General features: G+C 44.6%; 1 protein-coding gene across 1 annotated transcript in view; it reads left to right on the plus strand.

The window, feature by feature from the left end:
- JAZF1 (JAZF zinc finger 1) overlaps positions 1-14,315 on the plus strand; it is a 357,655-nt gene that overhangs the window by 301,042 nt on the left and 42,298 nt on the right. Inside the window, exon 3 of the mRNA XM_040472378.1 lies at positions 6,381-6,577. Coding sequence (XP_040328312.1) covers positions 6,381-6,577 — 197 coding nt within the window. The remainder of the gene's footprint in view (positions 1-6,380; positions 6,578-14,315) is intronic.

A 14,315-nucleotide genomic window follows, 5' to 3' on the forward strand; every position in this document is an offset into this window, starting at 1 on the left:
TATTATTGCTCTTTAAACTGCGCATGTGTGGGGCGCCTGGGTGGCGCCCCTAGACTGTCATTTTATTATTGCTCTTTAAACTGCGCATGTGTGGGGCGCCTGGGTGGCGCAGTCGGTTAGGCGTCAGACTTCAGCCAGGTCACGATCTCGCGGTCCGTGAGTTCGAGCCCCGCGTCGGGCTCTGGGCTGATGGCTCAGAGCCTGGAGCCTGTTTCCGATTCTGTGTCTCCCTCTCTCTCTGCCCCTCCCCCGTTCATGCTCTGTCTCTCTCTGTCCCAAAAATAAACAAACGTTGCAAAATAAATAAATAAATAAACTGCGCATGTGGATTATGTGCACTCATTTGTGTATGTGTATATTCCACAATTTGAAAAAAATGTCACAAATCCATAAAAATGTTTACATAAGTGTATTTTAATGAGATGTATTCTTATAATTTTTGAAAGGAAAGGAAGCCTTCCTTATATATATTCTTCATCCCTTCTGTGATTGGCTCCATTAGTGAGTAGGCAAGGAGCCTAGTTCAAATGCTCTTTTCTACACTAAAAAGAAAATAAATAATTACAAGGTATTCTGATAAGTTTTTTTTTCTTTATTTATTTTGAGAGAGAGACAGAGCACCAGCAGGGGAGGAGCAGAGAGAGGGGAGACACAGAATCTGAAGCAGGCTCCAGGCTCTGAGCTGTCAGCACAGACCCCGACACGGGGCTCGAACTCATGACATGAGATCATAACCTGAGCCGAAGTCGGATGCCCAGCCGACTGAGCCACCCAGGCGCCCCCTGATAAGTTTTTTTTTAAGTTTATTTATTTATTTTGAGAGAGAGGGGGAGAGAGAGAATCCCAAGCAGGCTACGCGCTGTCAGCGCAGAGCCCAATGGAGGGCTCAGACTTACAAATCGTGAGATCATGACCTGAGGCGAAATCAAGAGTTGGATGCTTAACTGACCGAGCCACCCAGGTGCCCCTCTGACAGATTTTTAATAACTGACTTTTAGAGAGGAAAAAAAATCCCTGATTGGTAATATTTGCCAATTTCCATGGTGTAAATACTCCCGGTATGGACAGTTTCAAGCTACCAACATGATGTCATTGAACAGAGTTGGGAAGAGGTGTATGGGAGCACCATTATCATTAGATGGAAATTATAGCAGACAGGATATTAATGTAAATGACCCCAACGACATAGATAATAGTAAAATGGAATAAAATAATTAAGAACTGATAGGCTTTGTGTATTACCTTTTAAAAATATACTTGTTTAATTATAAGCTCGTATAATTTAATTTTTAATAATGGGTATGTTTCACAGCTGGCTCACAAGAATCCCTGAACGTTTAATGATCAGCTCTCACGAGCTGATGAGCTGTATGAGCCCACAATAGCACACAACTTCTACAAGATTAGAACAATTCCCATTGCAAAGCAGAAAGAATTCAAGGAGGTGGACACGGCCAGCTTCCCCACATCACAGCTTGGTGAGGTTACAAATCCAGGGCCCCTGGGAGCCAAGGAGCCCCACACAGCAGAACGTGGCTGACATGGAGGGGTGAAGCCTTCTACTCTCCCAGCCACCTCACTTCCAACATGGAACCCCCCAGAGGGATTCCCTCTGCATTTCCCCAAGCCCCAAGCTCTGGTTCCATAAGCCCTTGCAACTTTGAAGACCGAGGCTCTGAAGCAAAAACCAGAAAGCTCAGGGTTCTTTGATATGCCCATAGCAGCCTGGCAGAGTAGGAGCATTTGATTCAGCGCTGAGGCTGAATTTCTCTGCTGCCAGCTCTCTGCCCCTCACCAGCAAAGTGACCTTAAACAGGCCGCGACACCTCCGTTCCCAGTTAATGTGAAAAATGAGGGGGTTAGACTAGGCGATCTGTCTTTTCTAGGTTTCTTCCAGCTCGGAGACCCCCGTGTTGGCAGCTATTACTGAAGGCGTCAGAAAAGGTGAAAAACCCAGCACGTCAAAACCCACTGAGAAAAACTCACCAGACCACAGGGTGGTATGACTTCCCAAGTTGGAATTCCCTGTCAGCAATGGGAATACAGGGGGACATTTCTAAGACGGACCACAGAAAGGTCTGGGCTGTGATCCTTCAAGGACGCTTGTCAGAGTGCAGCTGCCTTCAAAGGTGGGGAGTGGATTTGTCTGGCTTTCTGGTCAAAGCCAATGAGTCTTTAGCCCCTGACTGTATTCACGGCCTTCCTCTGCCGTATCAGGTTCTTTATGAACTCGTCTCCCTGAGTGATTCCTTGCCGTTGGGAATCTGCCCATCTTTTGACAAGCGGCCATCTTGGTGGAACGTTGCTTTAACACTTTAGGGTTTCATAAGTCTCAAAAAATAGGTGATGTCGTGGTTGATAAGAGAGAGGAGCAGTGCAATATTGCCAGTGAGAAACTGGTGAGTCGTAACCAATGCTCCCAAGGCGTTTGTACACCCGTGTGCACGTGTGTGTCGTCACCGGGAATAAACCCTGCAGCTGTGTATCTTAATATGGCAGGGTTGCCAGGATTTATGAGTATAGCTGCAAGCAAGTTCACAACCACCAATCCAAGGAGGGAGGGAGAAGAAGGTTGGCAGAAGTGCTTTATGGGTTTCATGTTTAATGCTTTTAACATGATGTCTCGTTCTCACTTCTAGAAAGCACTTAGCAGGTATAAGCCGAAAATAGATTGCTGTCCATAGCTGACCAAACTCATGTGGGGGTGAAGGTGGGGGGGGGGGGTATGTGTGCACCTTGTTGTGGTTTTTTATGGTTGTTGTTTCATGCCTGAGCTGTAGGAGAATATTGTACAATAAAAAGCATGAGCTATTGATACTATTTAACTGGGGTGAGAGAAGACACCGAGAAGCCCGTCGCCTCCCTCCCTTCCTCTCTCCTTCCTCTCTCCCTCCCTCTTTTGACAAGAGTTTCCATCTAACGCCGTATGTGCACTCCCTGGGCTGATTCCCCATCAGCCCAGCCACAGCCCGTTCTATACGTCAGGCACAAACACAAAAAGCTCAGACCTACGAACGTGCAACGCATCCGCAAGAAACTTGGGAGTTAGGTAAGATAGACCGAATATGTAGCTAAAACCGTATCACAGGGTTGTATAAATGACAGTGGCTTCTGTGTTTTTGAGCCACTTCTGTATGACAGGCACTCCTAAAGTCAGCGCTATCCTGTCCGCTAGTGGGTGATGTTCTCCCGTGATGAACGTTCAGACTCTCAAGACGACTGGAAGCCGGAGTGGGCGCTGGGTCTCTTCAGAGGAACAGCGGGCAGGGCCACAGCTTGCCAGCAGGACAGCATCGGGCCTTCTGTGGAGTCCTCGCTGGCACACAGTGGTCTGTACAGAGGCAGGGAGTCACGATGCCCCGCGGGCAAGGGTGGGGGCTGCCCTGGCAGAAGAGGAGCCAAAAGTCCCATAACCCTCCACGGGCATACTCCTCAGTTCCCCGCCGGAATGGTCTAGATACAAGATCACCGCACGCAGGAAGCCCGAGCTGTGGCTTCCTGTCACGAATGAATAAATGGTTTCTCACTCCTCCCAGTCGAGAAGCGATTTACCAATCGGGGGTCAGTGTGATCACAGGGAGTGCTTGCCTACTGGCATAGTTGGCCTACCATCTGAGCTAACCAAAGATCAGAGTCTCCTGCAGAAAAGGAAGAGATGTGTCTTAACCCTCTGCCGATGGTCCTTAGTCCCATTTTACGGAGAATAAAGCGGAGGTTTAGAGAGGTTTATCAACCTCGCCTCAAGTCAGATAGAAAGTAACACATGCAGGGGCGCCTGGGTGGCTCCGTCTGTTAAGCGGCCGACTTCGGCTCAGGTCATGATCTCACGGTCCGTGAGTTCAAGCCCCGCGTCGGGCTCTGGGCTGACAGCTCAGAGCCTGGAGCGTGCTTCCGATTCTGTGTCTCCCTCTCTCTCTGCCCCTCCCCCGTTCATGCTCTGTCTCGGTCTCAAAAATAAATAAAACCTTAAAAAAAAAAATTAAAAGAAAAAAAAGAAAGTGACACATGCAGCCTGGCTCCAAGCCCCATGCTCCTAACTAAGGTGCAAGATGTACATTTTACCTTCTACTCCATAGAGTCTCTCCATAGAGTCTACTTCAAAAAGTCTCTTTTCTTTTTACCATTTAAAAAACGGACCTGAAATCCCTACATGGAGGACAATTGGTCTTTCTAGAGGAAGCAGCATGTCCGTCCCGTGGTTGTGCCCGCTCCCGGGCATACTGTGAACCCCCATTCGAGAAGCTTGGTGCTGTGCCACTTAGTAATTCTACTTAGAATAATAGAGGAAAGCACTTGTTCTTTTTCCTTATTTTGAGTAGTTGCCATATTTTGAGGGTCCATATTTTGACTAGAGGTTTCTGAGGGGGGTGGGGAAGCAGTTTTAAGAACAATAGAGCCAACTTTGGCATCTGAAAGTAAATGAGTACTGGATACGAGGCACAAACAATTCTGTTTTGCATTGTCCTTTATTTCTTTTTAAACCATTGCCATCTTGTAGCACAAAACCAAAGAGCTCAAGGCAAAGCATTTAGCTTTATTACCGTTCAGATCGTCATAAATATCTGGTTTAGTATATATCTTTATTGTATTGCAGAGGCCGTTCAAGAAATGAGCCATGCATGTTCCAAGTACAAAAGTAGACATTGTAAGACGTTGTAACAATACTGTAATATTGTTTCATTGAGTGTTTAAAGCTTTTTAACCAGGCATGGGGACTATCTGTTGACTTCCAAAACTCCCTAGTGTAATGAAGGCAGATACTAAGAAATTTTGTAGACAGAATGTGAAATGTGTTGGGTAATTAACACTGTGTTTAAGTGCGATGGAATTAATTAATGATGAATTGTATTAAAATGGAACGTAATGATGGGGGTGGGGTACAGGGAGGACTTGAGAGGCCTGGTTAGGTCCTCTTGGCCAAGGCAGTGGGCATAGGTGCTTATTTTATTGCCTAAAAGCTTTCATGTGTTCTATGCACTAGGCTTTCTGCCACAATTTTATTTTATTTTATTTTATTCTATTTTATTTTATTTTATTTTTTAATTTTTTAACATTTATTTATTTTTGAGACAGAGAGAGACAGAGCATGAACGAGGGAGGGTCAGAAAGAGGGAGACACAGAATCTGAAACAGGCTCCAGGCTCTGAGCTGTCAGCACAGAGCCCGACGCGGGGCTCGAACTCACGGTCTGCGAGATCATGACCTGAGCTGAAGTCGGCCACTTAACCGACTGAGCCACCCAGGCGCCCCTCTGCCACAATTTTAAAAAATGCAGTTGACAAAGCCCCACCTGCGGGTAATACAAAAAAAAGTTTGCCGGCACCTGGCTGGCTCAGTCAGTAGCGTATGCAACTCTTAACCTCAGGGTCATGAGTTCAAGACCCACATTGGGCATGGAGCCTATACTTTAAAAAAAAAAAAAAAATGTATAATCCAAAAAAATAGTTTGCTCTTTAAGCGACAGATACCATTTCGTAGATTGTTTTGAATCTCGTATAACATGAACTTATGAAATGTTATACAGTGAGAAAAGAACGAAGTTTGAATATTACTAACGTAAGAGAGGGGTTGAAGGGATAACTTTGACGTTTCCAAAGTGAAATGATCAGGAAAAGTCACCTTTCCCTTTATGAGTAATAAAATCACAATATAAACAGGTCTTCAGCTGTGAGCTTCCTCCTTGTACTGCTCTCTTCCCTTCTTCGTGAATCTGCTTTGGGCAGATTTACTCACTCTGTTGACTGAGATTGACTTGGTGGTGTGCTGGCAGCGATCTGTGGGGGCGGGTGTCCTTCCCTTTCAGCTAACGGTTAGGGAGACAAGAGCTTCCGTCTGCCAAGACAATTTTCAAATCCCAAATAACAGTATGAGGAACTGGAGTAAGACCAAAAAAAAAAAAAAAGAATCCGTTTTCAGGGGGTCATAGATGGGAGGTGGCAGTGAAGTGCTATGAACAGTAAATTCTACCAATCTACAGATGAAGGAAGCCCTTTCCCCCTGGGAAGGTTGGGGAACTGTGCGATGGGTGGGCTCTCTATGAGTTGAAAGACAAGACAGAACCTTCCAAGAGAGAGGAAGTCTTGTCACCAAAGGCACTGCCCTGAGTACAGACATAGTCTGTGTGTACACGTTTCCCACAAGGAGGGTTTGCCTCAGGAAGAAACGCCCCCCCCCCCCCCCACCGTGAGGAACCTGAAGACGCTGAGCTAGAGATCATTCCGTCGTGTAGGAGAAGGGAATCTGTTGTGAGTCTCTGAGATTCGAGACCTATGAATGAGCCCCTTGCCCAGGGTGGGGCATCTGTCCAACTCCGGGTAACCGTCCTCATTCCTCACGCTCCATAAATGGTCCTGGCTGCTCACCCTCCATTGTTGCTTCAGATTCATGACAGATGCTGCCCGCCGAGAGCAGGAGTCCCTGAAGAAGAAGATTCAGCCGAAGCTCTCGCTGACCTTGTCCAGCTCGGTGTCTCGAGGGAATGTGTCCACTCCACCACGCCACAGCAGTGGAAGCCTTACCCCTCCTGTGACCCCGCCCATCACCCCCTCCTCTTCGTTCCGCAGCAGCACCCCAACGGGTGAGTGGCTTGGCCCTGCCATCTTGGGGGCGGGGTTGGAGTTACTGGGGCAGAGCGTGTGGAATGTGTGCGTGCGCGTTGAGGTCTGATACGCTGGGGGGCAGGAGGGGGCTGAGGACAGATGATGATTCAGAGCCACCCTTTACTGGTCTCTGTAGAGTTTGTTGATTTAGTCTTCTGTTTATCGCTGAAGAAATATTTATGAATTACTGGGAGTATGTAGGTGATAATGGTTCTATAGATATGTTTTCAAGCCTTTACCGTTTGCGACGTATGAGCTGACACAGTGTCTTGGATTGGCTTCGGTCGGGTGGAAGAGTAAATGAGACAAGATGGCCATACGTTGATTACTGTTGGCATCGGCTGATGACTACCCAGGGGTTCGTTATGCGATTTTCCCTATGCTTGCTTATTTTAAACATTTTCCATAATAAATGTAAAAAAACAAAACCAATCAGAGTGCCTTCTACCTGCCAGACACTGAGCTATAATTAGCGAGCCAAAGGAGACCTCGTCCGCGTCCTGAAGGCAGTTGGGCCCCAGTGGGAGATGTGGGCGTTGTAGGCGGTGAGGAAGCACACTCTTGTCTTCCCCTCCCAAATGTAGAAGCAACTGGAAAAGCAGAACAGGAGCCCAAGGAGAGATCAAAATCCACTTCATTAGTGAATAAAGCTAAATCGCAGGATGGAATTTGGACCCGTGACCACCAGGCTTCTGAGTGTGTCTTCCCTGACTTTAACTTCTTTCCCAGACTGCCCTTCTGCCTGGAGGCGGGGCAGACCAGAGGGCGTCCTGGGATCGCCCTGCGATATATTTCCCTCCTCCTCCTCCACAGTGGGAGTTTAGGCAGGCGTTAAATAAATGGAACATTGTAACCATGACAAGTGCTATATAGAACTCAGTGATAGGAGGGCACCCAGACAGAAATGGAGAAAACCCTTCCCCTGAAAGATAAATAGGACTCAAGTGGAACGTCCAGCCAGGGAACAACCTTCTACAGAAGTTCTATGAGGAGGAGCCTGGCAGGTCCCAGGTACTGAAATAGGCCCACTGACCAGTGTGGGATGAGGCCGGGGCTTTGGACAGGAGCCACGGCACCATGGGTTGATCCTAAGAGCAAAGAGAAGCCACCTGGAATCACACACTGTCATCTCTGTAGCATCACCCCCTTGACTGTGGGTAAAAATGTTTATTTTCTCTCACAGTTTGTGGATTTCTCTTTCGGCCATCTCCCAGCAAGGGAGGGGACTACAGTGCTATTTCTCAAAGTGTGTTTCAGAATATTGACTTTCACGAAATAGTAGCAGGAAGAAAGGCATTTCCTAACAAGATGGGGGAAGTTGATGGGTTAAACCAAAGCAGACTGATTTCTTTAATGTGGGGCTTTAATATATATTGTTCTTCTCCAAGGGAAAGATTTAGTAAGTTTCCCAAACTTAGTTGACTCTGGTCATGGGACCTCCTTTGTAAGGGCAGTTTTGGGGGGCTCATGGCTAACAGATACCCTGTGCCCTGTCAGGATTAAGCATTTCGAAGTTAGGGCATTTGAGGCGGACCCATCGGAGTTCCCACCTGTACGTCTCCCTTTACAGATCACTAATAATACCCATTATATAGGTATGTGTGTGTTAAATGTGAGAGCCTACGTATACACCCGGCATCCAATAAACGTTCATCTCTGTGGTCTGGCGTTTTCAACTCGTTGCTTCAGGAACAGAATCAGGGTCACTCATATGTGTTGGGTACTTGCCCATTTCTTTAATAAGCCACCCTATATCCCTTCTTTAGATAAGCCACCATATTTTATTCTGTGAAGATTTACTTGCCAGGATCTTTGTGTAAATCTAAGAAATGCTATGAAAGCGTAGTGTAATTCTGCGATCCTCTTTTTTTGGGTGTTTCTATGGATATTTATTCATTTATAACATGAATTATGGGGGCAGTTTTGTACCGGAGAGTGTTTTATACCTGACTTCATGTGGACTGATTCGTGGCCAACAGCAGATAACCATGACTGCCCCAATTAGTAACCAGTGCCATAGGACCCCATGAAAATAGGCAGTTTAAAAGTGAGAGTTTATTATTGTTCATGTAAGAATGTTTGGAAGAAATGGAATCATTTCCTTTCCTTCAGACATAAAGAAATCTTTCTGACAGCGTGCCTATTTTAACAATTTCCCACTGAGAGAATTAATTTATGTCGTGGTAAAGACGTGTCATGTTCAGTCTGTCACAATCACTGGTAACTTATTTGCTGCTTGAAGAACATTCCGTGTAAACATCAAAAATTAGGGGAAATGGTTGCTTAAACCCCTACCCTGTACAGTTTTGAATGTGTACATTTTTCAACGTTTGAAATGTTATTTTACCTGTAGTTAGAGAGATCAGCTTGTATTGCCTGACTAATGTGGTTTCGTTCACTTTCATGGCCAAGTTATAAATAATATTCCAAGTGTCTGCCTCCTAAATTCACTCTTCCAAGTTCCATATACATTCAAGGTGTATTCCAGGTCCAGGAGTAATAATCCCCTTGTAGAAAGTCTCACTTATAAAATATTCTTTTAACTATACCGTCTTGACTGAATTAGAGCTGAGCTTCATCCTACAGTTTCAAGTATTTCTCCGGTGCTCTTGGACCTAATATTTATTTTGCAATTTCTGAATCCTAGGAAAATTTCCTTTCCTCATCTTTCTCATTTTCTCTCTGTTTTGTTTTCTTTAAATATAGATGCATATTATGAAAAAGAAAGTATTCAGTTAAGGAAAGGTTAGAATGGTTTAAATCACGGGTGTAGCAAACCTTTTCTGTAAAGGACCAGATAGTAAATATTTCCTGCTTTGTAGGCCACGGGGTCTCTGTTTCAGTTACTCAGTTCTGCCATTGAGCTAGAGAACTCCATAAATGAACAGACATGGTGTGTTCCTTTAAAACTGAAAGTTTCTGTAAAACCTTCTTTATTAAAAAAAACAGATTTGGCCCACGGGTCATAGTTTGCCAATCCCTGGTTTAAATCATAAAGGTATATAATTTAAAGATCAACTTAATTAAATTCCCTGCAAAGAAAGTGTCAACAGAATTCACACTGTCATAGAAGAACATCTAGAGTATGATCACTAAGGGGGAAAGACAACTAACATTTATGGAGTGCTGACTGTATTATATGCTTACTATATACTTTATGCATGAGGTTGTTTTTTTACTGTTTATTTCTGAGAGAGACAGAGCCCGAGTGGGGGAGGGGCAGAGAGAGAGGGAGCCATCAGCACAGAGCCCGATGCGGGCTTAAACCCACGAACAGTGAAATCATGACCTGAGCCAAAGTCAGATGCTTAACCGACTGAGTCACTCAGGCGGCCCTATGAGTGAGGTTTTTAATCCCAACACCACCTCTATTGAGACAACATTATCATTCCCATATACAGATTAAACACATAGAAGCATGATAAGGTTAACTTCGCAAAGCCCCATGTCCATCTATTCAAAAAAAAGGTGGTCTTTCCAGTGTACTAGCACTTTCCATATTAAGACCTTTTAGAGAACTCTTATTAGACCTTCAGCCATCTAGCTGCCCCAGTTACCAACCTGACAGCTCCCAAACCAAAATACAACAGAGTGTTAAGATAACTGTAATTACGGCTCACCTTCATCCACAGAACTTCCACTGTACCATTCAAACAACATGTCACAACTGGAGAACTGGCCAGTTTAGTTTAGCCAGGGTTTTCTTGAAGGATGAGTTGGAGCTGATTCCAGAGAGCCAATTGTTCCATGTTCAGGGGGCAAACCAGTTGGTAGAAGGACGATCTTGAAATTGGCCATGGTGGGAGTATTTACACCGATCAAACCAGCAAATGCTACCTATCAAGACCCTCCCACCCCACCCACCACCTGTTTACGTGTTATACCAATGGTTTATCCTTTCGGTAGTTATCAGGCTAATCATACTTCGTGTCGGAGGGATCATGGTCCTAATTGTGTCCGTGAATAAACCTAAAGCAAACATCAGTCAGTCACCAATAGATAATGGCCGTTTCAAACAATGGACTGCTCGGCAGTCATTCACAGCAGTGGTGTGGGGGACTGTGTAATGACAAGGAAAGGTTTTCACATTATTGGATTACAAAACCATATGTGCATGGTCCCGATTTTATTTTTTTACTCCAAAAAAAACTTAACTGTGGTTACCTTAAAATGACAGGAAAATGGGTGGTATTTTCTTCTTTCTTTTTTTTTTTTTTCCCCTATTTACTAAGTTGAGTCCGTTTTACTTTTATAACTAAAACAACTATTCAGTGCATATAACTGGAAGATCTGGACAGAATTACTGATGGCTCCTTCCCCCCCTAAAAAAGAGTTTAGTGAATTTTCTTTTCTTCAAATTAATTTAACTATCTTTTCTGGGAGGAGTGAGATCATCCCGTAGGAAAGGCCTGGGTTAACTTTTGCAGATTGTATTGGTTATCAGTGTCTATAGATTCGTTAAGAAAGTAATTTCTCCCCTCCCCAGCACCCCCATATCTACCCACTGAATCTCCTTTTTTTTTTTAATTGAAATTGTTTTTTTTTTCTTTTTAATGTGTGTTTATTTTTGAGAGAGAGAGACAGATCATGAGCAGGTAAGGGGCAGAGAGCGAGGGAAACACAGAATCTGAAGCAGACTCCAGGCTCTGAGCTGTCAGCACAGAACCCGACGTGGGGCTTGAACTCATGAACCGTGAGATCATGACCGATTGAGCCACCCAGGCACCCCTCCCACTGAATCTCTTAGAACAGTGATTCTCCATCAGGCTGAAATCAAAATCACTTGGAAGATTTTTATTTATTTATTTATTATTATTATTATTATTATTATTATTATTTTAATCTTAAATAAACTCTACACTACACATGGGGCTCAAACTCACTACCCCAAGATCAAGGGTCACATTATTCTACCCACTGAGCCAGCGAAGTGCCCCAACCTCAAGGATTTTTAAACCACTTTTTGCCTGGGCTCCATCCCTGAAACTCTGATTCAGTTGGTGGGTGCAGCTCAGACACTGGGCATTTTTATTTTTATTATTTTTTTTTTTAATTTTTTTTTCAACGTTTTTAATTTTATTTTTGGGACAGAGAGAGACAGAGCATGAACGGGGGAGGGGCAGAGAGAGAGGGAGACACAGAATCGGAAACAGGCTCCAGGCTCTGAGCCATCAGCCCAGAGCCTGACGCGGGGCTCGAACTCCCGGACCACGAGATCGTGACCTGGCTGAAGTCGGACGCTTAACGGACTGCGCCACCCAGGCGCCCCAACTGGGCATTTTTAAAAGCTCTCCCAAACTAGATAATTCTAACCTATAGCCCAAGTTGGGAAACTACTTTTTTTTTTTTAACTTGTTTTATTTTTCATTTTTTTTAATTTACATACAAATTAGTTAGCATATAGAGCCACAATGATTTCAGGAGTAGATTCCTTAATGCCCCTTGCCCATTTAGCCCATCCCCCCTCCCACAACACCTCCAGCAACCCTCTGTTTGTTCTCCATATTTAAGAGTCTCTTATGTTTTGTCCCCCTCCCTGTTTTTATATTATTTTTGTTTCCCTTCCCTTATGTTCATTTGTGTTGTCTCTTAAAGTCCTCATATGAGTGAAGTCATATGATTTTTGTCTTTCTCTGACTCATTTCACTTAGCATAATACCCTCCAGTTCCATCCACGTAGTTGCAAATGGCAAGATTTCATTCTTTGTAATTGCTGAGTAATACTCCACTGTATATACGTACCACTTCTTTATCCATTCATCCATCGATGGACATTCGGGCTCTTTCCCTACTTTGGCCATTGTCGATAGTGCTGCTATAAACATGGGGGTGCATGGGTCCCTTCGAAACAGCGCACCTGTATCCCGTGGATAAATACCTAGGGGTGCAATTGCTCGGTCGTAGGGTAGTTCTATTTTTAGTTTTTTGAGGAACCTCCATATTGTCTTCCACAGTGGCTGCACCAGCCTGCATTCCCAGGGAAACTACTTTTTAAAATGTGATCTGTCTAGTTGTCAGCCGCGTGTTTTCTCGCTTGGGTTAACATATTTCCACCTCGCCTGGAGAAAGGTTACTGTAGTCTACTTGATAGAACTCCAGAGATGGGTCCAATGGGACTGAACAGATGCTCGCTTATGTCTTAATGGAGGGAGAAGCCACAGAAGAGTTGGCTGGATTTCTGGTTAGAATAGCATTGCATAGTCTCTCCTGGAAAATATTTGTATATATATTTTGGCCCACTCAGGAAACGGGAGCCAGAATGCAAATATTAAACCAGTGAAAGGCGCCCATGGAAATTAAACCCATTTTTTTTGTTTTCTTGTTTAGGCTCCCTAAAATGACTGTGAAGTCACAGATTATGTGTATTAATGCCTAATTTGAGTTTTTATGTTGTGTTATTTCACTTTATATTCCTGTGTCTCCTGCTGTATGGCCTTACAGTAGATCCTTAACATTCCTTTGTGGCTTTTGCAATAAGTTATTCAAACTATAAGATTTTTAAACTTCCAGGAGTTACTGATACACAACAGATCTTTTTTTTTTCAACGTTTTTATTTTAATTTTTTTTTTTTATTTTTGGGACAGAGAGAGACAGAGCATGAACGGGGGAGGGGCAGAGAGAGAGGGAGACACAGAATCGGAAACAGGCTCCAGGCTCTGAGCCATCAGCCCAGAGCCCGACGCGGGGCTCGAACTCACGGACCGCGAGATCGTGACCTGGCTGAAGTCGGACGCTTAACCGACTGCGCCACCCAGGCGCCCCTGGATCTTTTAAGAAAGTACTAATTTTTCTCTAAGGATGGGAATTACAACATAGACTTGTACAACTAATAAAATTTTGCTTGACATTTAGAAACTACTTAAATGGAGCTGAGGTGGGGGCGCCTGGCTGTTCAGTCAGTGGAGCATGGGATTCTTGGTCTCTGGGTTGTAAGTTCGAGCCTCATGTTGGGTGTGGAGATTCCTTAAAAATAAAATCTTGAAAAAAATAAATAAATGGCTTCGAGGTAACTCTCCCCACGCCTGCCGTTTTGGGAAGACAAAATAAACTGAAGTAGGCTTAAGAGAGACAGAAAACCTCTGAGATGACTAAGGTGAGGTCTCAACTAACATACCTCCCCCTGCCCATCCAAGGAAGAGGATGAAATAGAAAGAAAAACCTCAAAGAAAGAAATCTATTCTGCTTAATGGTGGAAAATGAGAAAAGCAACGGGAAATATTTCAGCATGACTGAACTTCGTGGCCTATTTATGAATTCCTGAAGCCACATGAGTGGCTTTTTCTCATGGACAGGCTCTGCCCTAAAGAGTTGAATATCTAGACAGTGCCTAAGAAACATTTCCCCAAATCTTCCTATTAAGAAAATGGCCTTGGGGCACCTGGGTGGTTCAGTCGGTTAAGCCTCTGACTTCAGCTCAGGTCATGATCTCACGGTTCATGAGTTCGAGCCCCACATCAGGCTCTGTGCTGACAGCTCAGAGTCTGGGGCCTGCTTCAGATTCTGTGTCTGCCTCTGTCTCTCTGCCCCTCCCCCACCCACACGCTGTCTCTCTCTCTCTCTCTCTCTCTCTCTCTCTCTCTCTCTCTCTCCTTCCAAAATAAATGAACCTTAAAAAATTTTTAAAAAAAAGAAAGAGGGGCGCCTGGGTGGCGCAGTCGGTTAAGCGTCCAACTTCAGCCAGGTCACGATCTCGCGGTCCGTGAGTTCGAGCCCCG

The sequence above is a fragment of the Herpailurus yagouaroundi genome, unplaced genomic scaffold (genome assembly GCF_014898765.1).
Source record: "Herpailurus yagouaroundi ecotype Mexico unplaced genomic scaffold, PumYag 100, whole genome shotgun sequence".
NCBI lineage: Eukaryota > Metazoa > Chordata > Mammalia > Carnivora > Felidae > Herpailurus > Herpailurus yagouaroundi.